This window comes from Salmo salar, chromosome 14 (assembly GCF_965601325.2).
Source record: "Salmo salar chromosome 14, fSalSal1, whole genome shotgun sequence".
NCBI lineage: Eukaryota > Metazoa > Chordata > Actinopteri > Salmoniformes > Salmonidae > Salmo > Salmo salar.
In genome coordinates, this window is record NC_138304.1 from 5,913,057 (window position 1) to 5,939,110 (window position 26,054).

Consider the following 26,054-nt stretch of genomic DNA (forward strand, 5'->3'; position numbering starts at 1 on the left):
AGCTTACGTTTTCATGTACCAAATAAAGTTCAATGTGTTTCCCTCACATTTGTAACTCTACCGATAGTTGTCTCTCAAACTGTTGCGTCAAATAGCAAATGTGCCGACTCTAGTCTTGGCACTTGCGCTCTAGCCAACAGCTTGCATATACAGTGCGAGTAGGCTAGTCTATGATGATGATGATTATTATGGATAAGAGCAAGAATATTTTTATTTGTCAAACGGTAGTCAAGCATCAATCATCATGTCACCAGAACAAGACCCTCAATATTTATTGGAAAGGAGCATCAAGATCACTGTGCACTTTCACCACCCTGGCATCCTTTCACTCCCTCCTCTCTACATTTCCTCTTCTGTTTCTGCTGCTAAAGCCACGTTCTACCACTCTAAATTCCAAGCATCTGCCTCTAACCCTAGGAAGCTCTTTGCCACCTTCTCCTCCCTCCTGAATCCTCCTCCCCCTCCCCCCTCCTCCCTCTCTGCGGATGACTTCGTCAACCATTTTGAAAAGAAGGTCGACGACATCCGATCCTCGTTTGTTAAGTCAAACGACACCGCTGGTCCTGCTCACACTGCCCTACCCTGTGCTTTGACCTCTTTCTCCCCCCTCTCTCCAGATGAAATCTCGCGTCTTGTGACGGCCGGCCGCCCAACAAACTGCCCGCTTGACCCTATCCCCTCCTCTCTTCTCCAGACCATTTCCGGAGACCTTCTCCCTTACCTCACCTCACTCATCAACTCATCCTTGACCGCTGGCTACGTCCCTTCCGTCTTCAAGAGAGCGAGAGTTGCACCCCTTCTGAAAAAACCTACACTCGATCCCTCCGATGTCAACAACTACAGACCAGTATCCCTTCTTTCTTTTCTCTCCAAAACTCTTGAACGTGCCGTCCTTGGCCAGCTCTCTTGCTATCTCTCTCAGAATGACCTTCTTGATCCAAATCAGTCAGGTTTCAAGACTGGTCATTCAACTGAGACTGCTCTTCTCTGTGTCACGGAGGCTCTCCGCACTGCTAAAGCTAACTCTCTCTCCTCTGCTCTCATCCTTCTAGACCTATCTGCTGCCTTTGATACTGTGAACCATCAGATCCTCCTCTCCACCCTCTCCGAGTTGGGCATCTCCGGCGCGGCCCACGCTTGGATTGCGTCCTACCTGACAGGTCGCTCCTACCAGGTGGCGTGGCGAGAATCTGTCTCCGCACCACGTGCTCTCACCACTGGTGTCCCCCCAGGGCTCTGTTCTAGACCCTCTCCTATTCTCGCTATACACCAAGTCACTTGGCTCTGTCATATCCTCACATGGTCTCTCCTACCATTGCTATGCAGACGACACTCAATTAATCTTCTCCTTTCCCCCTTCTGATAACCAGGTGGCGAATCGCATCTCTTCATGTCTGGCAGACATATCAGTGTGGATGACGGATCACCATCTCAAGCTGAACCTCGGCAAGACGGAGCTGCTTTTCCTCCCGGGGAAGGACTGCCCGTTCCATGATCTCGCCATCACGGTTGACAACTCCATTGTGTCCTCCTCCCAGAGTGCTAAGAACCTTGGCGTGACCCTGGACAACACCCTGTCGTTCTCCACTATCATCAAGGCGGTGACCCGATCCTGTAGGTTCATGCTCTACAACATTCGCAGAGTACGACCCTGCCTCACACAGGAAGCGGCGCAGGTCCTAATCCAGGCACTTGTCATCTCCCGTCTGGATTACTGCAACTCGCTGTTGGCTGGGCTCCCTGCCTGTGCCATTAAACCCCTACAACTCATCCAGAACGCCGCAGCCCGTCTGGTGTTCAACCTTCCCAAGTTCTCTCACGTCACCCCGCTCCTCCGCTCTCTCCACTGGCTTCCAGTTGAAGCTCGCATCCGCTACAAGACCATGGTGCTTGCCTACGGAGCCGTGAGGGGAACGGCACCTCCGTACCTTCAGGCTCCGATCAGTCCCTACACCCAAACGAGGGCACTGCGCTCATCCACCTCTGGCCTGCTGGCCCCCCTACCTCTGAGGAAGCACAGTTCCCGCTCAGCCCAGTCAAAACAACAAGCTCCCTCACGACGCCAGGACAGCGGAGTCAATCACCTCCTGCCGGAGACACCTGAAACCCCACCTCTTTAAGGAATACCTGGGATAGGATAAAGTAATCCCACTAACCCCCCCCCCCCCCCCCCCCCTAAAATATTTAGATGCACTATTGTAAAGTGGTTGTTCCACTGGATATCATAAGGTGAATGCCCCAATTTGTAATTCGCTCTGGATAAGAGCGTCTGCTAAATGACGTAAATGTAAATGTAAGTTCATCATAAAGTATTTCATCTGTAGCCTAATAAACTGCATGGTTTCCCAAGTCGTAGTAGGAGGACCACACACACCATATTGTTGCGTGACTCAAAGTTTATTTCCATATGATGGTTATTATATCAATATTTGCACATAAAGGCATTTCCAATTCCATTTCTCACATAATTCATTTTCCCCAAATAAAAAGATCCCACCACGTCGAATGAACAAATGATCTGTCAACATTTATACAATTTCACCGAAGCTACCTGTTTCCATCATAGCTGTCATGATTTTATTTTTCTACTGTTTGACTTTACTGTTTGACTGTACTTTAAAACTGTGGATGGAAACATGGTTATAGAGATATCTAAATAAGACATTAGGCTAAGAACAGAGATGTCACTGCATAAATCAAATGACAGCACCATGATGATGTAGAAAATATGATAGCTGTGTGGCTCGAGGCTTTGCACTGGTCAATTGAACAATTTATTATTTACCGGCAAGCCGACATTTCCACATGAAAGGAATTTGTCAAACCTTAACCTGGCCTATTTTAGAGTAGCTATGAGCAGTGATTTGGGAGACAGGGATTTAAGCCAAAACAGTAATAGGAATGGAGTGAAGAGATAGTTATGCCTTTTACATCCTTCTCATGAAAAGCACATTATTATTATTAAACACATTCAGTGCCTTCAGAAAGTATTTACACCCCTAGACTTTTTCCACATTTTGTTGTGTTACAGCCTGAATTTAAAATTGAGCACATTAAAAATGAAAAGCTAAAATGCCTTGAGTCAATAAGTATTCAACCCCTTTGTTATGGCAAGCCTAAATAAGTTAAGGAGTAAACATTTGCTTAACAAGTAACATAAGTTGCCAGGACAATAATAGTGTTTAACATGATTCTTAAACAAATACCTCATCTCTGTACACCACACATACAATTATCTGTAAGGTCCCTCAGTCGAGCAGTAAATTTCAAACATAGATTCAACACAAAGACCAGGGAGGTTTTCCAATGCCTCGCAAAGACATTGAATATCCCTTTGAGCATGGTGAAGTTATTAATTACACTTTGGATGGTGTATCAATACACCCAGTCACTACAAAGATACAGGCGTCTTTCCTAACTAAGTTGCCCTAGAGGAAGGAAACCGTTCAAGGATTTCACCATGAGGCCAATCTATAGAGTTTAATGGCTGTGATAGGAGAAAACTGAGGATGGATCAACAACACTGTTGTTACTCCACAGAGTGAAAAGAAAGAAGCCTGTACAGAATAAAATATTCCAAAACATGCATCCTGTTTGCAATAAGGCACTAAAGTAAAACTACAAAAAATGTGGCAAAGAAATTCACTTTATGTTCTGTATGCAAAGCGTAATGTTTGGGGAAAGTCCAACACAACACATCACTGAGTACCACTCTTCATATTTTCAAGCATGGTGGTGGCTGAATCATGTTATGGATATGCTTGTCATCAACAAAGAATAGGGAGTTTAGGGTAAAAAGAAATGAACATATCAAAAATATTTCAAAAGCAGCCTTTTCCCATCTTTGTAACATTGCACAAACCTGAAACGTTTTGTCAAAAAATGGTGCAGAAAAGCTAATCAATGATTTGTCACTTTAAGATTAGACTACTGCAATGCTCTACTCTCCGGCTACCCGGATAAGGCACTAAATAAACTTCAGCTCGTGTTAAATACAGCTACTAGAATTTTGACTAGAACCAAAACATTTGATCATATTATTCCAGTGCTAGCCTGGCTTCCTCTTAAAGCTAGGGCTGATTTCAAAGTTTTACTGCTAACCTACAAAGCATTACATGGACTTACTCCTACTGTACCTACAGTGCCTTGCGAAAGTATTCGGCCCCCTTAAACTTTTCGACCTTTTGCCACATTTCAGGCTTCAAACATAAAGATATAAAACTGTACTTTTTTGTTTAGAGTCAACAACAAGTGGGACACAATTATGAAGTGGAACGAAATTTATTGGATATTTCAAACTTTTTTAACAAATAAAAAACTGAAAAATTGGCCGTGCAAAATTATTCAGCCCCCTTAAGTTAATACTTTGTAGCGCCACCTTTTGCTGCGATTACAGCTGTAAGTCGCTTGGGGTATGTCTCTATCAGTTTTGCACATCGAGAGACTGACATTTTTGCCCATTCCTCCTTGCAAAACAGCTGGAGCTCAGTGAGGTTGGATGGAGAGCGTTTGTGAACAGCAGTTTTCAGTTCTTTCCACAGATTCTCGATTGGATTCAGGTCTGGACTTTGACTTGGCCATTCTAAGACCTGGATATGTTTATTTGTGAACCATTCCATTGTAGATTTTGCTTTATGTTTTGGATCATTGTCTTGTTGGAAGACAAATCTCCGTCCCAGTCTCAGGTCTTTTGCAGACTCCATCAGGTTCTTCAAGAATGGTCCTGTATTTGGCTCCATCCATCTTCACATCAATTTTAACCATCTTCCCTGCCCCTGCTGAAGAAAAGCAGGCCCAAACCATGATACTGCCACCACCATGTTTGACAGTGGGTCGGTGTGTTCAGGGTGATGAGCTGTGTTGCTTTTACGCCAAACATAACGTTTTGCATTGTTGCCAAAAAGTTCGGTTTTGGTTTCATCTGACCAGAGCACCTTCTTCCACATGTTTGGTGTGTCTCCCAGGTGGCTAGTGGCAAACTTTAAACTACACTTTTTATGGATATCTTTAAGAAATGGCTTTCTTCTTGCCACTCTTCCATAAAGGCCAGATTTGTGCAGTATACGACTGATTGTTGTCCTATGGACAGAGTCTCCCACCTCAGCTGTAGATCTCTGCAGTTCATCCAGAGTGATCATGGGCCTCTTGGCTGCATCTCTGATCAGTCTTCTCCTTGTATGAGCTGAAAGTTTAGAGGGACGGCCGGGTCTTCGTAGATTTGCAGTGGTCTGATACTCCTTCCATTTCAATATTATCGCTTGCACAGTGCTCCTTGGGATGTTTAAAGCTTGGGAAATCTTTTTGTATCCAAATCCAGCTTTAAACTTCTCCACAACAGTATCTCGGACCTGCCTGGTGTGTTCCTTGTTCTTCATGATGCTCTCTGCGCTTTAAACGGACCTCTGAGACTATCACAGAGCAGGTGCATTTATACGGAGACTTGATTACACACAGGTGGATTCTATTTATCATCATTAGTCATTTAGGTCAACATTGGATCATTCAGAGATCCTCACTGAACTTCTGGAGAGAGTTTGCTGCACTGAAAGTAAAGGGGCTGAATAATTTTGCACGCCCAATTTTTCAGTTTTTTATTTGTTAAAAAAGTTTGAAATATCCAATAAATTTCGTTCCACTTCATGATTGTGTCCCACTTGTTGTTGATTCTTCACAAAAAATTACAGTTTTATATCTTTATGTTTAAAGCCTGAAATGTGGCAAAAGGTCGAAAAGTTCAAGGGGGCCGAATACTTTCGCAAGGCACTGTATCTCACCGATTTGTTCCTGCCATACATACCTACGCTACGTTCACAAGACGCAGGCCTTCTAAGCAAACAACTGGATGCAGAGCTTTCTCCTATAGAGCTCAGTTTTTATGGAATGGTCTGCCGATCCATGTGAAAGATGCAGACTCGGTCCGAACCTTGAAGTCTTTACTCAAGACTCATCTCTTCTGACCCAGGGGTGCGAAATTAAACAACAAGGCACTGGAGTGACGAACCACTGGGATTCTCTGCCTCTGACCCTATTACGGTGGCTGGCTTGCTTGCTCTCTCCCATCCTTCCTTTCCTCGGGCTTGTGCGGTGGGGAGATCTTCATGGGCTATACTCGGCCTTAGGACCATGCCTCAGGACGACTCGTGGCTGTCCCCATCCCCAGTCCACCTGTTCGTGCTGCTGATCCAGTTTCTGCTGTTCTGCCTGTGGCTATAGAACCCTGACCTGTTCACCGGTCGTGCTACCTTGTCCCGGACCTGCTATCTCGAACCTCTCTCGCTCTCTTTTCTCTCCCTCTTTTCCCCCACCACCTGCCGTCTTGACCTCTGAATGCTTGGCTCTCCAACTGACATTTACTCCTGAGGTGCTGACCTGTTGCACCCTCTATAAAACTGATTATTATTTGACCCCACTGGTCATCTATGAACGTTTGAACTAGAGGTCTTCATGGGTCCAAAAAGTTGGACCTGTTCTGAAATGGACCTGCGGCTTTCCCACCCGAACCCAATATGGACCTGGGGATTTCCCACCCGGACCCAAGGACAATTAGACCCGTTCTGTAGGGAGAGACATGAAAAGGAGGGAGGGAGACTCATGAAAAGCAAGAGCAGGAGCATAAATGATCAATTTTCTCTCTTTTTCTCTACTGCAGCAGTCGCGTTCAGATAAGTACGGGCCCTTCCGGACAAGTCAGTTAAAGTTACACATACCCGAGACAATCATATCAGATCCGACCCAGACCCGTGACATTATTTAGAATTCTGGATCCGGACACGCTCGGGTCCTGGATCAGGTCTCGAGTATTTGGGTACAGGTGGAACCGTGTAGACCTCTAATTTGAACATCTTCAAGAAAGATCTGGCCTTAACCTGTTGGGGCTAGGGGGCAGTATTTGCACGGCCGGATAAAAAACGTACCAGATTTAATCTGGTTACTACTCCTGCCCAGTAACTAGAATATGCATATAATTATTGGCTTTGGATAGAAAACACACTAAAGTTTTTAAAACTGTTTGAATGGTGTCTGTGAGTATAACAGAACTCATTTGGCAGGCCAAAACCTGAGAAGATTCCTTACAGGAAGTGGCCTGTCTGACAATTTCTTGCCCTCCTTGATCATCTCTAACAAATACAGGGGATCTCTGGCATGACGTGACACTTCCTACGGCTCCCATGGGCTCTCAGAAGGCGGGAAAAAGCTGAACGATGTAATTCCATCCCCAGGCTGAAACACATTAGCGCGTTTGGCAAGTGCTCTATCAGTGGGCCATTAGACTGAGGCTCGTGCATGAGGGGATAGCATGCTTTTACTTTCACTCTCTTTGTAATAAAAAACGATTTCCCGGTCGGAATATTATCGCTTTTTTACGCGAAAAATTGCATAAAAATTGATTTTAAACAGCGGTTGACATGCTTCGAAGTACGGTAATGGAATATTTAGAATTTTTTTGTCACGAAATGCGCCATGCTCGTCACCCTTATTTAGCCTTTCGGATAGTGTCTTGAACGCACGAACAAAACGCCGCTATTTGGATATAACAATGGATTATTTGGGACCAAACCAACATTTGTTATTGAAGTAGAAGTCCTGGGAGTGCATTCTGACGAAGAACAGCAAAGGTAATCCAATTTTTCTTATAGTAAATCTGACTTTGGTGAGGGCTAAACTTGCTGGGTGTCTAAATAGCTAGCCCTGTGATGCCGGGCTATCTACTGAGAATATTGCAAAATGTGCTTTCACCGAAAAGCTATTTTAAAATCGGACATATCGAGTGCATAGAGGAGTTCTGTATCTATAATTCTTAAAATAATTGTTATGTTTTTGGTGAACGTTTATCGTGAGTAATTTAGTAATTTCACCGGCAGTGTTCGGTGGGAATGCTAGTCACATGCTAATGTAAAAAGCTGGTTTTTGATATAAATATGAACTTGATTGAACAAAACATGTATGTATTGTATAACATAATGTCCTAGGGTTGTCATCTGATGAAGATCATCAAAGGTTAGTGCTGCATTTAGCTGTGGTTTGGGTTTATGTGACATTATATGCTAGCTTGAAAAATGGGTGTCTGATTATTTCTGGCTGGGTACTCTGCTGACATAATCTAATGTTTTGCTTTCGTTGTAAAGCCTTTTTTAAATCGGACAGTGTGGTTAGATTAATGAGAGTCTTGTCTTTAAAATGGTGTAAAATAGTCATATGTTTGAAAAATTGAAGTTTTTGCATTTGAGGTATTTGAATATCGCGCCACGGGATTACACTGGCTGTTGAGTAGGTGGGTAGAGGTTAATGGTTATGTACTCTTATCTCCACCCGGCACAGCTAGAAGAGGACTGGCCACCCCTCAGAGTTTTCTTCCTAGGTTACTGCCTTTTTGGGAGTTTTTCCAAGCCACCATGCTTTCACATCTGCATTGCTTGCTCTCTTGGGTTTTAGGCTTGGTTTTGTATAAGCACTTTGTGACAACTGTTGATGTAAAAAGGGCTTTATAAATACATTTGATTGATTGATTGATTGGAAAAATCCTAGAGAGCGGGGGCTGAGTTCAGTCTGCTTTTCAACAGACAGTGGGAGATGCATTCACCTTTCAGCAGAACAATAACGTAAAATACAAGGCCAAATATACACTGGAGTTGCTTACCAAGATGACATTGAATGTTCCTGAGTGACAGTTTTGACTTAAATTGGCTTGAAAATCTATGGCAAGACTTGAAAATGGCTGTCTAGCAATGATCAACAACCAACTTGACAGAGCTTGAATACTTTTTTAAAGAATAATGTGCAAATATTGTACAATTCTGTTGTGTAAAGCTCTTAGAGCCTTTATTTTTTCTTAGGGGGAAAGAGATTAGAGACTTATCCAGAAAGACACAGCTGTAATCGCTGCTGAAGGTGACTCACATGTATTGACTCAGGGGGTTGAATACTTATCTAGTCAAGATATATTAGTGTATTATTTTTCATAATTGTTTTACAAATGCAAGAACATTTCTTACAGTTTTACATTAGAGTATTTTCTGTAGATCATTGACAAAAAAATGACAATTAAATCAATTTTAATCCCACTTTGTAACACAACAAAATGTGGAAAAGTCAAAGTCAATACTTTCTGAAGGCACTGTAAGTGTCCTCCCAATATGAATGTCTAATGATATTGCTGTAGGTACACAGTATGAAGACAGCTGCATGTTGTAACGTTCAGACACACAACCCCCCCATGCACAAAACATTCACCCCCCCTCAATCCAAACACACACATCGTGCAGTCAATACCTGAGTCTAGAGAGACCCTCTCGGGGGCTCGTGGGGTGTGAGCGCTCGATGAGCGCTCCACCTCCACCTGGATGAGCTCTGTCTCATCGCGTCTCTTCCCTCTCCGTGGGCTGTTTTTAGAATTTCCCAAGGGGCTCGGACGCTCCCTGACGCTGTCCTTCCTGCTGCTGCGTTCACTGGGCTCACTCAGATCCACCAGGTCGAGGGCTGAGGATAGAACTGAGGAGACACACAAACAGAAAGTCATGTCTGTGTAGTCATACATGTAGTTGTGTTACTGCTGAATTAACAACTTGGGTAACACTTTCTAGGAACACATGTAATGCATACAAAAGACTTGAGACAACCTATGGTAATTCTATCCATCCCCCTGACCCTATAAATCTTCCATGTTTGCAGATCTGAGTTGTCTGGATAAATATAAGCAGACCGTGTAGGGGTAGGACTTCTACCATATTGTTTACTTCTTATAGATCTGCAAACATCAAAGGGTTAGGGCAGTGTGTCACGTTCGCTATCTTCAATAAATAAACCAAGGCGCAGCATGCATGGAATTAAACATCTTTTAATGAAAATGAAACTCACCAAAACAGGAGAAAAAAATGAAACCTGACGTTCTGGGGCTGCTCACAGGCAGCTACACAAAAACAAGATCCCACAATCACAGGTGGAAAAAGGGCTGCCTAACTATGATTCCCAATCAGAGACAACGATAGACAGCTGCCTCTGATTAGGAACCAATACCGGCCAAAAACAAAGAAATAAACATAGAATGCCCACCCCGCATCACACCCTAACCTAACTATATAGAGAAATAAAACAGCTCTCTAAAGGTCAGGGCGTGACAGTACCCCCCCCCCCAAAGGTGCGGACTCCCGGCCGCAAACCTGAACCTATAGGGGAGGGTTTCGGGTGGGCATCTACCCTTGGTGGCGGCTCCGGTTTGGGGCGTAGCCCCCGCTGGAGACTCCGGACTGGGGACCGTCGCTGGAGACTCCGGACTGGGGGCCGTCTCAGGAGGTTCCGGACTGGGGGCCGTCTCAGGAGGTTCCGGACTGGGGGCCGTCTCAGGAGGTTCCGGACTGGGGGCCGTCTCAGGAGGTTCCGGACTGGGGGCCGTCTCAGGAGGTTCAGGACTGCGGGCCGTCTCAGGAGGTTCAGGACTGCGGGCCGTCTCAGGAGGTTCAGGACTGCGGGCCGTCTCAGGAGGTTCAGGACTGCGGGCCGTCTCAGGAGGATCCGGACTGCGGGCCGTCTCAGGAGGTTCAGGACTGCGGGCCGTCTCAGGAGGTTCAGGACTGCGGGCCGTCTCAGGAGGATCCGGACTGGGAACCGTCGCCGGAAGCTCCGGACTGGGAACCGTCGCCGGAAGCTCCGGACTGGGAACCGTCGCCGGAAGCTCTGGACCTGGGACCGTCGCTGCAGGCTCCGTGCCATGGATCATCGCTACAGGCTCCGGGCCATGGATCATCACTGGAGGCTTCGTGCCATGGATTATCACTGGAGGCTCCGGGCCATGGATCATCACTGGAGGCTCCGTGCCATGGATCATCACTGGAGGCTTCGTGCCATGGATCATCACTGGAGGCTTCGTGCCATGGATCATCATTGGAGGCTTCGTACGTGGAGCCGGAACAGGTCTCACCGGACTGGGGAGACGCACTGGAGACAGGGTGCGTGGGGCTGGCACAGGATATATTGGGCCGTGGAGGCGCACTGGAGGTCTAGAGTGTAGGGCTGACACAACCCGTCCTGGCTGGATGCTCACTTTAGCCCGGCAAGTGCGGGGCGCTGGCACAGGATGAACTGGGCTGTGAAGGCGCACTGGCAACACAGTGCGTAGAGCTGGCGCAGGATATCCTGTTAGGGCTAGGGGGCAGTATTGACACGGCTGGATAAAAAAACATACCCGATTTAATCTGGTTACCACTCCTACCCAGTAACTAGAATATGCATATACTTATTACATATGGATAGAAAACACCCTCAATTTTCTAAAACTGTTTGAATGGTGTCTGTGAGTATAACAGAACTCATTTGGCAGGCAAAACCCTGAGACATTTTCTGACAGGAAGTGGATACCTGATGTGTTGTATTACCTTTAAACCTATCCCATTGAAAAACACAGGGGCTGAGGAATATTTTGGCACTTCCTATTGCTTCCACTAGATGTCACCAGCCTTTACAAAGTGTTTTGAGTCTTCTGGAGGGAGATCTGACCGAACAAGAGCCATGGAACGATGATGGCCCATTAGACACCTGGCGCGCGAGTTCATGTTGGGTACCCTCGTTCCAATACGTTATAAAAGAGTATGCATTCGTCCACCTTGAATATTATTCATGTTCTGGTTAAAAAAGGCCCTAATGATTTATGCTATACAACGTTTGACATGTTTGAACGAACGTAAATATATTTTTTCTCCTCGTTCATGACGAGAAGTCCGGCTGGCTTAGATCATGTGCTAACAAGACGGAGATTTTTGGACATAAATGATGAGCTTTTTTGAACAAAACTACATTCGTTATGGACCTGTGATACCTGGAAGTGACATCTGATGAAGAGAATCAAAGGTAATGGATTATTTACATAGTATTTTCGATTTTAGATCTCCCCAACATGACGTCTAGTCTGTATCGCAACGCGTATTTTTCTGGGCGCAGTGCTCAGATTATTGCAAAGTGTGATTTCCCAGTAAGGTTATTTTTAAATCTGGCAAGTTGATTGCGTTCAAGAGATGTAAATCTATAATTCTTTAAATGACAATATAATATTTTACCAATGTTTTCTAATTTTAATTATTTAATTTGTGACGCTGACTTGACTGCCGGTTATTGGAGGGAAACGATTTCCTCAACATCAATGCCATAGTAAAACGCTGTTTTTGGATATAAATATGAACTTGATAGAACTAAAAATGCATGCATTGTCTAACATAATGTCCTAGGAGTGTCATCTGATGGAGATTGTAAAAGGTTAGTGCATCATTTTAGCTGGTTTTATGGTTTTGGTGACCCTGTCTTTGAATTGACAAAACATTACACACAACTCTTGTAAATGTACTGTCCTAACATACTCTAAATTTATGCTTTCGCCGTAAAACCTTTTTGAAATCGTAAAACGTGGTTAGATTAAGGAGATGTTTATCTTTCAAAGGGTGTAAAATAGTTGTATGTTTGAAAAATTTGAATTTTGACATTTATTTGGATTCAAATTTGCCGCTCTTGAAATGCACCTGCTGTTGATGGAGTGCACCACGGGTGGCACGCTAGCGTCCCACCTAGCCCATAGAGGATATACTGGGACGTGGAGGCGCACGGGAGGTCTGGAGCGTAGGGCTGGCACAACCCGTCCTGGCTGGATGCTCACTTTAGCCCGACAAGTGCAGGGCGCTGGCACAGGACGAACGGGGCTGTGCAGGCGCACTGGCAACACAGTGCGTAGAGCTGCCGCAGGATATCCTGGACCGAGGAGGCGTACTGGAGACCAGGAGCACTGAGTCGGCACAACCCGTCCTGGCTGAATGCTCACTTTAGCCCGGCAAATGCGAGGCGCAGGCAACGAGCGCACCGGGCTGTGAATGCGCACCGGAGATACGGTGCCCATCACCGCATAACACGGTGCCTGACTGTTCACAGGCTCCCCACAGTAAGCACGGGAGTTGGCTCAGGTCTCAACCCTGACTCCGCCAATCTCCCCTTGTGCCCCACCCAAAACATTTTTGGAGCTGCCTCTTGGGCTTCCGTCGTTGCCGTGACTCCCGATCTCGTCGCTTTGTTCCTCCCTCGCTGCTTCCACTTGTTCCCATGGGAGGCGATCCCTTCCGGCCTGGATCTCCTCCCACGTCCAGGATGTCCTCCCATGTTCAACTCGTCTTCCCCGTAGGCGCACGCTGCTTGGTCTTTTTGAGGTGCGATCTTCTGGAACAGCAATCCGTGCTTTGGTTTAGTTTCTTTAGCAGCACTGTTTCCACATGCTAATGCTTTAGCCTTTATAGCACAAATACCATTCAAGGCATGGCACCGATATTAGCATTTTTCACGCATCATGTTCAAATTATCTCAGGGACTTTGTTGAGCTTCACAATCGATTTTCGATACTTTCGTATGATTTGGACATGATGCGTGAAAGCCAATATCGTTCCAATGACTTCAATGTGATTTGAGCCACAAATGCTAAAACATTAGCATGTGGAAACAGTGTCAGAGAAACTAAACCGAGGCACGGATTGCTGTCATATCTTGTCCATAGACTGCTTACAGCAGAGGTATTCAAAGTCGGATTTGCAGTGGGGTCACCACTAGGAATTGCAAAAATTAAGAGGACAGTTTATTTTATGGGACAATATACACTGAGTGTACAAAACATTAAGAACACCTGCACTTCACATAACATAGATTTCACTTGGATTCACTTGGTCAGTCTATGATCCCTTACTGATGTCACTTCAATCACTGTAGATGAATGGGAGAAAACAGGTTAAAGAAGGATTTTTAAGCCTTGAGACAATTGAAACATGGATTGTGTATGTGTGCCATTCAGAGGGTGAATGGGCAAGACAAAAGATTTAAGTGCCTTTGAACAGGGTATGGTAGTAGGTGCCAGGCGCACTGGTTTGTGTCAAGAACTGCAACGCTTGTTTTTTTACGCTCAACCGTTTCCCGTGTGTATCTAGAATGGACCACCACCAAAAGGACATCCAGCCAATTTGACACAACTGTGGGAAGCATTGGAGTCAACATGAGCCAGCATCCCTGTGGAGCGCTTGACACCTTGATGAACTGAGGCTGATCTGACGGGAAAAGAGGGGATGCAACTGAATATTAGGAAGGTTTTCTTAATGTTTTATACACCGTGTTCAAACGTTACAGATTTTTGTTGTTGTTGAAAAATAAAATTTTACTGAGTAAATGCATATACTGGTTTTCCTAGAGATGAAAATGCAATAAATTAAGGTTTCTGTTGACGTGAAAATCAAAATGTACGGATTTTAGGGTTGTGTCATTAGATTTGGGGTGGGGTTCACAAGAATCTCTGGTGAAAGAAATGGGTTCCCAGAAATTCTAGTGGAATAAAATGGGGTCCCTGCTGAAAAAGTTTGAATACCACTGGCTTACAGGGTAAGGAAGCCAACGGAATTGTGTAATTTGGGTGAACTATCCCTTTAATAGCATTCTATCTAGTAACTATCTGTACATAAGCTTTGGGACTTTCTAAATAAAGTGAAACAAGTTGAGCTTAGTCTGTATAGTGTAGACCTTCAACTATCTACTTCACATTCAAATATTTATCAACTGATGAGCATGTTGCAATTGGGCAACATGTGCAATTACCAACACTCTAGTAACCCTCTGTAGACATGCATTGGGACTATGGAAATAAAGTGATTAAGTTAATATGCAATAATCAACCAACACATCCAAATGTGCAACTGATGTTGGGATGACTGAAATTACCTTCAGACACTGGAGCACCCAGGGAAATAAATCAAGAGGGAAACTAACAATCACTAAGCTTAACGTGTCTTTCCTGTTGGTGATGAAGAAACGCATCAGAAGCATAATGTTAAACTCAATGTATTAATGAACAAAAATCACAACATTGTCTATCAACATTTTTGGCCTAATTGCTAAAGGCTGCCAGTGCATGTTGGGCCATTGCCCGAGGAGTGAGTGAAAAAGAGACATTGCAGCACCAGGGAAGTTTAATTCAATTTGGGGAAAAACTCAAATATACGTTTTTCTTTTTTTGAACCGGTACTATCGAATGTAACAAAGTACCGTCGTCCTGCAACAAGGAAAACATGTTTGTCCTCTTATCTTAGTTGGAGGGGAAGTAGCTCCCCCTTTCTCTTCATCTCTGTGACCTTTACTTGAATATCACCCACCATGCATAAAGTTGCCAGGGGTGTGTTCAGTTCGACAGAATAGTGTGTAATGTATAATTCAAAGGAAACAGTACTGAACAACCAGTAGAAGAACGGTGCATTTATGGTGACCCATAGAGCGATTGTGTATGGTGTGTGCTGCACATGGGTGATGCACAAGTTTTGCGCTTCAAATGGTCAAAACCATCACAACCTCAGTTTTTCACATTCCTTATGCCCTTGAAAAGTCTACCAAGGGCTCCATGTTTGTGTCTCCTGGCCAACGTATATCCACTCGATGAAGCAGAGCTTCCTCTTTAGGGACTTCTCTGACCGGTTTCCACGCCACACTTCCTTCTTGTAAATCTGCCACGCCCTCTCAATATTCTGAGTGTGCAGACCTGTAAGCGGGTCTACATAATTCTGACTGTGGTTGACCTGTAGTCCTCCTTTGAGAAACCTGCATAGGCTCTCCACTTATCACTGACTACCATACTCTAACGCTTCACATGCTTCGTGATGACAGCAACCAGGGTCTCCTTGTTCCTCCTCTTCACAAGCTGAGGGATTGTGACGACTGGAGTTGTACCGGATCGCCAACATTCCGAACACCCATGTCTATGTCCTCCATGTATTTCCAAAGTGTCCTCTGGTGTACTGGAATTAAATAGTGTCAAAGTATCATTAGTGAACAAGGAATCAACCTACCCATTAAAGAGGCATTCTGCAGTTCAAAAAATAAAGTGAAACCCCACCACAGTTTTGGTAAACAGCTGAGGGATGGAGCTGGAGAAATGTAAATCTCTCAAATTCCTAAACAGAGCTAAGGATGCAATGACTGACCATCCATGATATCAACATGGGCTTTATAACAGACAGAAATATTCCTTAGTTTCATCAGCTGTCCGGGTGGCTGGTCTCAGACGATCCCGCAGGTGAAGAAGCCGGTTGTGGAGGTCCTGGGCTGGCGTGGTTACACGTGGTCTGCAGTTGTGAGGCCGATTAGATGTACTGCCAAATTCTCTAAACCAACGTTGGAGGAGGTTTATGGTAGAGAAATGAACATCTGTAGCATTGTTTTGTGTGACAAAACTGCACATTTTAGAGTGGCCTTTTATTGTCCCCAGCACAATATGCACCTGTGTAATGATCATGCTGTTTAAATCAGCTTCTTGATATGCCTCACCTGTCAGGTGGATGGATTATCTTGGCAAAGGAGAAATGCTGACTAACAAGGATGTAAACAAATTTGTGCACAACGTTTGAGGAAAATAAGCTTTTTGTGCATATGGAAAATTTCTGGAATCTTTATTTCAGCTCATGAAACATGGGACCAACACATTTATATTTTTCTTCAGTATATGTTTTGAGGCTATACAGTGTTGTTTACAATTACATGATTTACAAACAATGGAGTAAATCAAGATTATATTTTGGGTTCTGATGGAGTTAGGCAGTTGAACTTAGCTCTCGAGGTTTTATTCCTCAGGAATCAATGGCTATATATTATTCAAAGTCCAAATTGCTGATGCACATATTACAGATTAAGCCTTTAAATCTAAGCTCTGAACGGCAGTTTTCAAATGAAAAAGTTGGTTATCACTGGAGTGTTTTATTTAAAGACTTACCATGAGCGCCAAAAGTATTGGGACAATGACAAATTCTACATTAATGTGGATGCTACCATGATTACGAATAATCCTGAATTAATTGTGAATAATGATGAGTGAGAAAGTTAGAGGCATATATATCATAAACCCCCCCCCCCCCAAAAAATGCTAAACCTCCCCTTTTTCGTGATATCCAAGTGGTAGTTACAGTCTAGTCCCATCGCTGCAACGAAGCGAAGGTCGAGACACGGCCCTGAAGGTCGAAACACGGCCCTGCCAAGCCGTACTGCTTCTTGATACACTACTTGCTTAACCCGGAAGTCAGACGCACCAATATTTCGGAGGAAACACTGTGCAGCTTGCGACCGAAATCAGGGTGCATGCGCCCGGCCAGCCACAGGATGCTCTAGAGCGCGATGGGACAAGGACATCCCAGCCGGCCAATCCCTCCCCTAAACCACAAGACGCTGGGCCAATTGTGCGCTGCCTCATGTGAGGTCTTCCAGTCACGGCTAGCTGCAACACAGCGTGGGATCGAACCAGGGTCTGTAGTGACGCCTCTTAGACCGCTGCGCCACATCGGGAGGCCCCTTCACTGTTCTTTATAAATTCAGTTTCAATATGGTAACTATTGCATTCATTGTCTATGTATCAAGTTAAAAACTATAATTTCAAGTTTACCAAAGTTTAATATATTCAACTTCTCAGATGCGTCTAGATTCAGTTTTCAAATTCAGTTCTCTAAATTCAGATTCAAAACCAGAGACAACATCTTGGTACTGTACCTTGCCAGCAGGAAATGGTACAAGAGAACAGAGAATCAAACACTATGTTAAACAGGTTTCTGGTGTTTTCTGAAGCCAATGTAGCATGTTGAATGTATTTCTTTTCTATGAATTTGGCACTAGCGTTTTAACCATTTCGGCTATAAGCTATTATGACCCCATTCTTGAAAGCGAAGTTTCTCTGGAACATGGTGGCGCCTTCTGTTCCCCTCTATGGACACATTAGAAGGAGAGGGTAAAAAAACAGCAATTTGGCCCCCATTACAATATAGTTAAATACCTTTTCTTGCTCTTGTGACTTACTGGGTGCGAACTGGGTCTCCTGCATGTCAGAAGACTGTTTTAGCCAACTTAGCTGAAGCCCATCCGAATGAGTACAGGAAGCTAACAAGTCTCCAGCAAGGTTACATTTCACCCCTTTTGACCTCATACTCACAGATCATAGCACCAATATAGCTGACTGCATTTGAACTCAGGCCCACTGCACAACAACACTTTCTGTGGCAAACAGAAGCAGAAGGATCTGTGCACCTCAATGAAAGTGCAACAGAGGTGGTTTGGTGATCCATGCATGTGATGAGCAAACTTATTGCCTGAGACCTGAAGACATGTTAGCTTGACTGATGGGTTTCTAACCCAATCCTGCACGCAAGACAATGTAACTTGTCTCTGACATGTTACTTATCACGCAAATGTGGTCCCCGAACCACCTGTGTTACACTTCACCCCCCTTTGACCTCCTCCTCAAAGAGACCAATCAAAGTAACATAACCAATGCCTAGGCTTTAGCTCAGTAGGCTAACAAAGTCTTAACCCAGTCACGCTACCCTTATAATGAGTACTTGAAACAAACAAATCTTCAGGTCTCAGGCAAGGTTCTCATCACATAAGCGTGGGTCACCAAACCACGCTCTTTTGATGATTAACCTTGCTGGATCTTGCAGACTTGAATTAGTGTAGCAGATTGGGATCTGTGAAACTCACTCCTCAGCCTGAAGTGTCACCCCTTGCACTATTGAAGAATCCTTTTTTAATGACGTGATGGGATGGTATGGTACAGGAGGACGGTCACATATGTTTTTGAAGCAGAGGTCCTGAGTTTGAGTCTCTGTACAAGCTGAATTGGGGGAAGCGGTATTCGCTAAGTAAGCTGGACTCTGACAATAGTTGTGCTCATCTCAAACGCTGGTGTCGCTGTGGAGTGAGTTTGGGGGGTGAATGTAGCAGATGGGGGATCTGTGAAACTCATCAGCCTGAAGTCACCCTATCAAGCCTAGCTAGCTAAGTTAGACCTGCTGGCTATTGGCCAAATTAGCTAACGTTCTTGATTCATTTACATTACATTTAAGTCATTTAGCAGACGCTCTTATCCAGAGCGACTTACAAAATGGTGCATTCACCTTATGATATCCAGTGGAACAACCACTTTACAATAGTGCATCTAAATCTTTTAAGGGGGGGGGGGGGGGGGGGGTTAGAAGGATTACTTTATCCTATCCTAGGTATTCCTTAAAGAGGTGGGGTTTCAGGTGTCTCCGGAAGGTGGTGATTGACTCCAAATTGATTCGAGTTAATAAGATAAATAAAACATCTTAAATTAGCTATTCACTTTAACTGCCTTGAGGTATTTTTTGAATAGTTCCTCACTTTGTTTTTCCAGTTATCAGTTCGACCACAGCATTTACACACTCATTTGTGCCCCATCTGAGTTTCTGCGAATACGACTGTTTTCCTGAGAACACAAGGCTGCCGCAGGCCTGATGAAAACAGCCTCCTGTCAGAAGATGCTTGGACTCGTTCACCTTGTTATGACCCCTATACCTGTGATGAAAGGTCAAGTTTCGGTCAAACCCACTTCTGAGTTTTTACTTGCTGATAAGATGGTTGCTGCTGTCAGGGTGAGGTTAGATTTATTAAAATGTTGTTGCCAGGGAAACTCACGCAAGGAGGACTGGGGAGGCTAAATTAGTTACAGGATGTCTTAGCTCTCTCCCCAGGTCTTAGCTCTCCTTAGTCATATACTGTACTCTGTAACAACTTCTGCCTACAATTGTATTACTGAAGGAGAATCGAAATACTTAAACAAAGAGTCTGTGTTTCCTTTCTACTACCAATATATATATACACGTTTGATAATTATATAGACCTGATCATCTGTTGAAGAAATTGACCAACACCTCCAACATATCACACATAAGGAGTCAAATGGTATCTTACAAGCTAAAATACTAAACTAAAATGGGTTCACAAGCATAAGTCATCACCTCCCAGTCTTAGAAACAACATGACAAATAAAATGCGTCCAGCTTCTAGAATTGTCGTTTCTACCAGTGATCCAATCAATCATTTGTTCAGAAGATACTACCTCCAACATTGATTCTATCCACATTTCAGAGTAGGAGTGGCATGACCCTTCCAAGTTCTGAGGATTACTTTAGCTGCTATAACGATAACAGCGATCAGTGCAAATTCCTCATTTGTTACATTAGGTAACTCTGTTCTATCGCCCAAGAGACATTCTTGGTATAACTGAAATTGTTAACCCCAACCATTCCTCCAGATATTTCAAAACATCCTTCCAGAAAGGTAGCACTAATGTACATTGTCATATTCGCATGTAAAAATGTCCCAGTGTCTTTTTGGCATTTCCAACACAGATATTTGTTGGTCAGCCCCATCTTATGAAGCCTTGTTGGGGTCCAATAAAACCTATGTAGTATCTTATATTGAGTAAGTTTCCCCCTGGCTTCCCTTATGTTCCTCCCTGAGCTGGACAAAATCTTCAACCAGGTATCATCCTCAATTTCACACTTAAGGTCAATTTGCCATATTGTTCAGAGTTGTGTACAGTCTTTACTCTGCAGATGACTAAATATTGAGTAAAAAAACAGCTGCTTTATATTTGGGTAATTCCAAATATTCAGCTATTGGGTTCTTTCCTGGATTTTGTTGATAGCCGTTTAACAAACACTCCCTCACTTGTAAATATTTCCAGAAATGTCCCTCGTCTCCCACATCATATTTTTGTACCAAATCTGAGTATGACTTTAAAACATCTTCATTGTACAGATCACCTATAGTATGAATTCCTTTCATTAGCCACTGTTTCCAGTACACAGACTTCTTTCCCATCAGTAGCCTAGGATTGTGCCACAAAGATGAGTATCCTTAGATGTGAAATTCCACATATATTGTGTACTGTTCTCCTCACCTCTTTTGAGTGTAACAAAATTGGGTTGGGAGTTTCCACAGACCTCTCCCCTTGTAAGACTATGTGACAGAGTATCAACAGGGGTGAAAGGATAACTCAGTTCCCGTTCTATTGTTATCCAATCTAAGCCAGCATCCCTTTTAACCAATGCTTCCCCATTTCAAATGGTAAATTGTACAATTTAACATCTGGTAAAGCCAAGCCTCCTACATCCCTTGGTGAGTACATCTTCTTCATATTAATCCTGGATTTTTTTCCTATCCCACAAAAAGTATTTAGTTCATTTGTCATATTGTTTAAAATACCAGTCTGGAAAATTCATAGGTAACATTGCAGAGATAAAATTAAAATATTTTCCCATTTTTCTAAATTGGTCTTAATCTTGACTAGTAGTGGCTCAAAATGTAGTCCCATCACTTCCTCCAAATTTGAGCTCAACTTAATATCCATATATTTAATCCCAGTTGGATCCCATTTGAAATTAAATGGGGTAACAGTTCCAGAGTAACATATAGCATTAATGGCATTGCTTCCTACTTATTTCAATTAATTGTGTAGCCTGACAAACTAGAATATGATTCAGTACAAGTAAGTAATCGTGGTACAGGATCAGAGACCAGCAGTAGAATATTGTCTGCATACATAAGCAGTTTGTGTTCTTTTCCTCCTCCATGTGCACCCCAACTTTCTGGATCTGTTCTTATCCTTGTTGCAAGAGGCTCTAAAACAGGGGAGGGGAGAGCGCGCAAACCTGTCTTGTGCCTCCAGAAAGACAAAAAAAGGAAACAATTTCATGTGTAAATACTGTTGCTTTAGGACTGGAATAAAGGACCCTATCCATTTACAAATGTCAGGTCCAAAACCAAATTTTCCTTGGGTTCTTAAGAGAAAAGCCCACTCTACCCTATCAAATGCCTTCTCAGCATCTAAGGTGACAGCAGTGGTAGGAACTATGTTTGACCACATGAGATGTTAGAGCCTCCTTATATTATCAGTTGAGGTCTTGTTCTTAATAAATCCTACTTAGTCACTATGTATATTAGGTAGTGTCTTCTCTAAGCATATCGCAAGGGTCTTAGTAAGAATCTTACAATTCACATTAAATGAGACGGATAGCTCGAAAATTCCCAGGTTCTGTAGTATCGCTATCTTTTTTAGGGATAAGCGATATCAAAGCCTCATTAACTTCTTATGGGAAGATGGGACGGTAGGGTCCCACCTGGCAAACATCCGGAGAAATTGCAGAGCGCGAAATTCAAACTACAGAATTATAAATATTTAACTTTCATAAAATCACAAGTGTAATACATCGAAATAAAGCTTAACTTCTTGTTAATCCAGCCACTGTCAGATTTCAAAAAGGCTTTACAGCGAAAGCACACCATGCGATTATCTGAGGACAGCGCCCCGCATACAAAAGCATGAAAAACATATTTCAACCAGGCAGGTGCGACACGAAAGTCAGAAATAGCGATATAATAAATGCCTTACCTTTGATGATCTTCTTCTGTTGGCACTCCAAAAGGTCAAAGATACATCACAAATGGTCCTTTTGTTCGATAATGTCCTTCTTTATATCCATAAAAACTCAGTTTAGCTGGCACGCTTCAAGTCAATAATCCACCCAGTTTCCCTCCATCAAAATGCATGCAAAATGAATCCCAAACGTTAATAATAAACTTTTCCAAACAAGTCACACAACGTTTAGAATCAAACCTTAGGTACCCTAATACGTAAATAAATGATAAAATTTAAGACGGAGAATCGTTATTGTCTTTACCGGAGAAAAATACCAAAGAACGCGTTCTCTTCCACGCGCTTGGAAACACTACAGCCAAAATGGGAGCCACCTGGAAAAACTACAATTTCTGGCTCATTTTTCCAAAAAACAGCATGAAACTCTTTCTAAAGACTGTTGACATCTAGTGGAAGCCCTAGGAACTGCAATCTGGGAGGATTTTGCCTTATAATAAAAGTGACAGCCATTGAAAACAGTGGTAGGCTGAATTTTTTTTGGGGGGGGATGGTTTGTCCTCGGGGTTTCGCCTGCCATATCAGTTCTGTTAAACTCAGACATAATTTTATATGCATATCCTAGCTTCTGGGCCTGAGTAACAGGCAGTTTACTTTGGGCACGCTTTTCATCCGGACGTGAAAATACTGCCCCCTACCCAAGAGAGGTTAAAGGTGTTCGAAAGGGAGCCATTATTTAATGACTCCTGTTAAACCACTGTCAACATAGGTACAAGAATGTCAATATACTTTTCAGAATATTCTACAGGAAGGCCATCCAGACCAGGTGACTTCCCTGCTTTCATACATAAAATGTCAGCTCTAACCTCATCTTCTGTTATTGTACAGACCAGGTCTACCTGGCTATCTGATAATCTAGGTAATACTATACCAGACAAAAAAGTATCCATATTTATGGGGCTCACTGAACCAGAGGATGTATATACAGTGTATTCAGAAAGTATTCAGACCACTTCCCTTTTTCCACATTTTGATACGTTACAGCCTTATTCTAAAATGGATTAAATAAAATGTTTTCCTCATCAATCTACAAACAATACTCAATAATGACAAAGCTAAAACAGGTTTTTAGACATTTTGGGAAATGTATTAATAACAAAAAACAGACCTTATTTACATAATAATTTAGACTCTTTGCTATTAGCCACGAAATTGAGCACAGGTGCATCCTGTTTTCATTGATCATCCTTGATGTTTCTACAACGTCATTGGAGTCGACCTGTCAATTGATTGGACATGATTTGGAAAGGCACACACCTGTCTATATAAAGTCCCACAGTTGGCAGTGCATGTCAGAGCAAAAACCAAGCCATGAGGTTGAATTAATTGTCTGTAGAGCTCCGAGACAGGATTGTGCCGAGGCACAGATCTGGGGAAGGGTACCAAAAATGTCTGCAGCATTGAAGGTCCACACGAACATAGTGGCCTCCATCATTCTTAACCTCTTGGGGCTAGGTGGGACGCTAGCGTGCCACCCGTGGTGCACTCCATCAACAGCAGGTGCATTTCAAGAGCGGCAAATTTGAATCCAAATAAATGTCAAAATTCAAATTTTTCAAAAATACAACTATGTTACACCATTTGAAAGATAAACATCTCCTTAATCTAACCACGTTTTACGATTTCAAAAAGGTTTTACGGCGAAAGCATAAATTTAGAGTATGTTAGGACAGTACATTTACAAGAGTTGTGTGTAATGTTTTGTCAAGTCAAAGACAGGGTCACCAAAACCATAAAACCAGCTAAAATGATGCACTAACCTTTTACAATCTCCATCAGATGACACTCCTAGGACATTATGTTAGACAATGCATGCATTTTTAGTTCTATCAAGTTCATATTTATATACAAAAACAGCGTTTTACTATGGCATTGATGTTGAGGAAATCGTTTCCCTCCAATAACCGGCAGTCAAGTCAGCGTCAGAAATTAAATAATTAAAATTAGAAAACATTGGTAAAATATTATATTGTCATTTAAAGAATTATAGATTTACATCTCTTGAACGCAATCAACTTGCCAGATTTAAAAATAACCTTACTGGGAAATCACACTTTGCAATAATCTGAGCACTGCGCCCAGAAAAATACGCGTTGCGATACAGACTAGACGTCATGTTGGGGAGATCTAAAATCGAAAATACTATGTAAATAATCCATTACCTTTGATTCTCTTCATCAGATGTCACTTCCAGGTATCACAGGTCCATAACGAATGTAGTTTTGTTCAAAAAAGCTCATCATTTATGTCCAAAAATCTCCGTCTCGTTAGCACATGATGTAAGCCAGCCGGACTTCTCGTCATGAACGAGGGGAAAAAATATATTTCCGTTCGTTCAAACATGTCAAACGTTGTATAGCATAAATCATTAGGGCCTTTTTTAACCAGAACATGAATAATATTCAAGGTGGACGAATGCATACTCTTTTATAACGTATTGGAACGAGGGTACCCAACATGAACTAGCGCGCCAGGTGTCTAATGGGACATCACCGTTCCATGGCTCTTGTTCGGTCAGATCTCCCTCCAGAAGACTCAAAACACTTTGTAAAGGCTGGTGACATCTAGTGGAAGCAATAGGAAGTGCCAAAATATTCCTAAACCCCTGTGTTTTTCAATGGGATAGGTTTAAAGTCAATACAACACATCAGGTATCCACTTCCTGTCAGAAAATGTCTCAGGGTTTTGCCTGCCAAATGAGTTCTGTTATACTCACAGACACCATTCAAACAGTTTTGGAAACTTTAGAGTGTTTTCTATCCATATATAATAAGTATATGCATATTCTAGTTACTGGGTAGGATTAGTAACCAGATTAAATCGGGTACATTTTTTTTATCCAGACGTGCAAATGCTGCCCCCTAGACCCAACAGGTTAAATGGAAGAAGTTTTGAACCACCAAGACTCCCTAGAGCTGGTCATCCGGCCAAACTGAGCAATCGGGGGAGAAGGGCCTTGGTCAGGGAGGTGACCAAGAACTCGATGGTCACTCTTACAGAGCTCCGGAGTTCATCTTTGGAGATGGGAGAACCTTCCAGAAGGACAACCATCTCAGCAGCACTACACCAATCAGGCATTGGTAGAGTGGCCAGACGGAAGCCCCTCCTCAGTAAAAGGCACAACAGCCCACTTGGAGTTTGCCAAAAGGCACTTAAAGGACTCTCAGACCATGAGAAACAATATTCTCTGGTTTGATGAAACCAAGATTGAACTCTTTGGCCTGAATGCCAAGCGTCACATAAATCAAATCAAATTTTATTTGTCACATACACATGGTTATCAGATGTTAATGCGAGTGTAGCGAAATGCTTGTGCTTCTAGTTCCGACAATGCAGTAATATCCAACAAGTAATCTAACCTAACAATTTCACCTCAATTACCTTATACACACAAGTGTAAAGGAATGAATAAGAATATGTACATAAAAAAATATATGAATGAGGGATGGTATAGAACAGCATAGGCAAGATGCAGTAGATGGTATAGAGTAGATTATATACTTATGAGATGAGTAATGTAGGGTATGTAAACATATAAAAGTGGCATTGTTTAAAGTGGCTAGTGATACATTACATCAAGATGGCAAGATGCAGTAGATGGTATAGAGTACAGTATATACATATGAGATGAGTAATGTAAACATTATATGAAGTGGCATTGTTTAAAGTGGCTAGTGATACATTTATTACATACATTTTTCCATTATTAAAGTGGCTGGAGTTGAGTCAGTATGTTGGCAGCAGCCACTCAATGTTAGTGATGGCTGTTTAACAGTCTGAT

At 43.0% G+C, this 26,054-nt stretch overlaps 1 protein-coding gene across 2 annotated transcripts in view; it reads right to left on the reverse strand.

Moving 5' to 3' along the window:
* The window catches only part of pex5lb (peroxisomal biogenesis factor 5-like b), a 174,465-nt gene that overhangs the window by 56,910 nt on the left and 91,501 nt on the right, over positions 1-26,054 (reverse strand). For both annotated transcript variants that reach the window (XM_014139167.3, XM_014139164.3), the window contains one exon: positions 9,271-9,489. In XM_014139167.3, the coding sequence (XP_013994642.3) occupies positions 9,271-9,489 (219 nt within the window). The remainder of the gene's footprint in view (positions 1-9,270; positions 9,490-26,054) is intronic.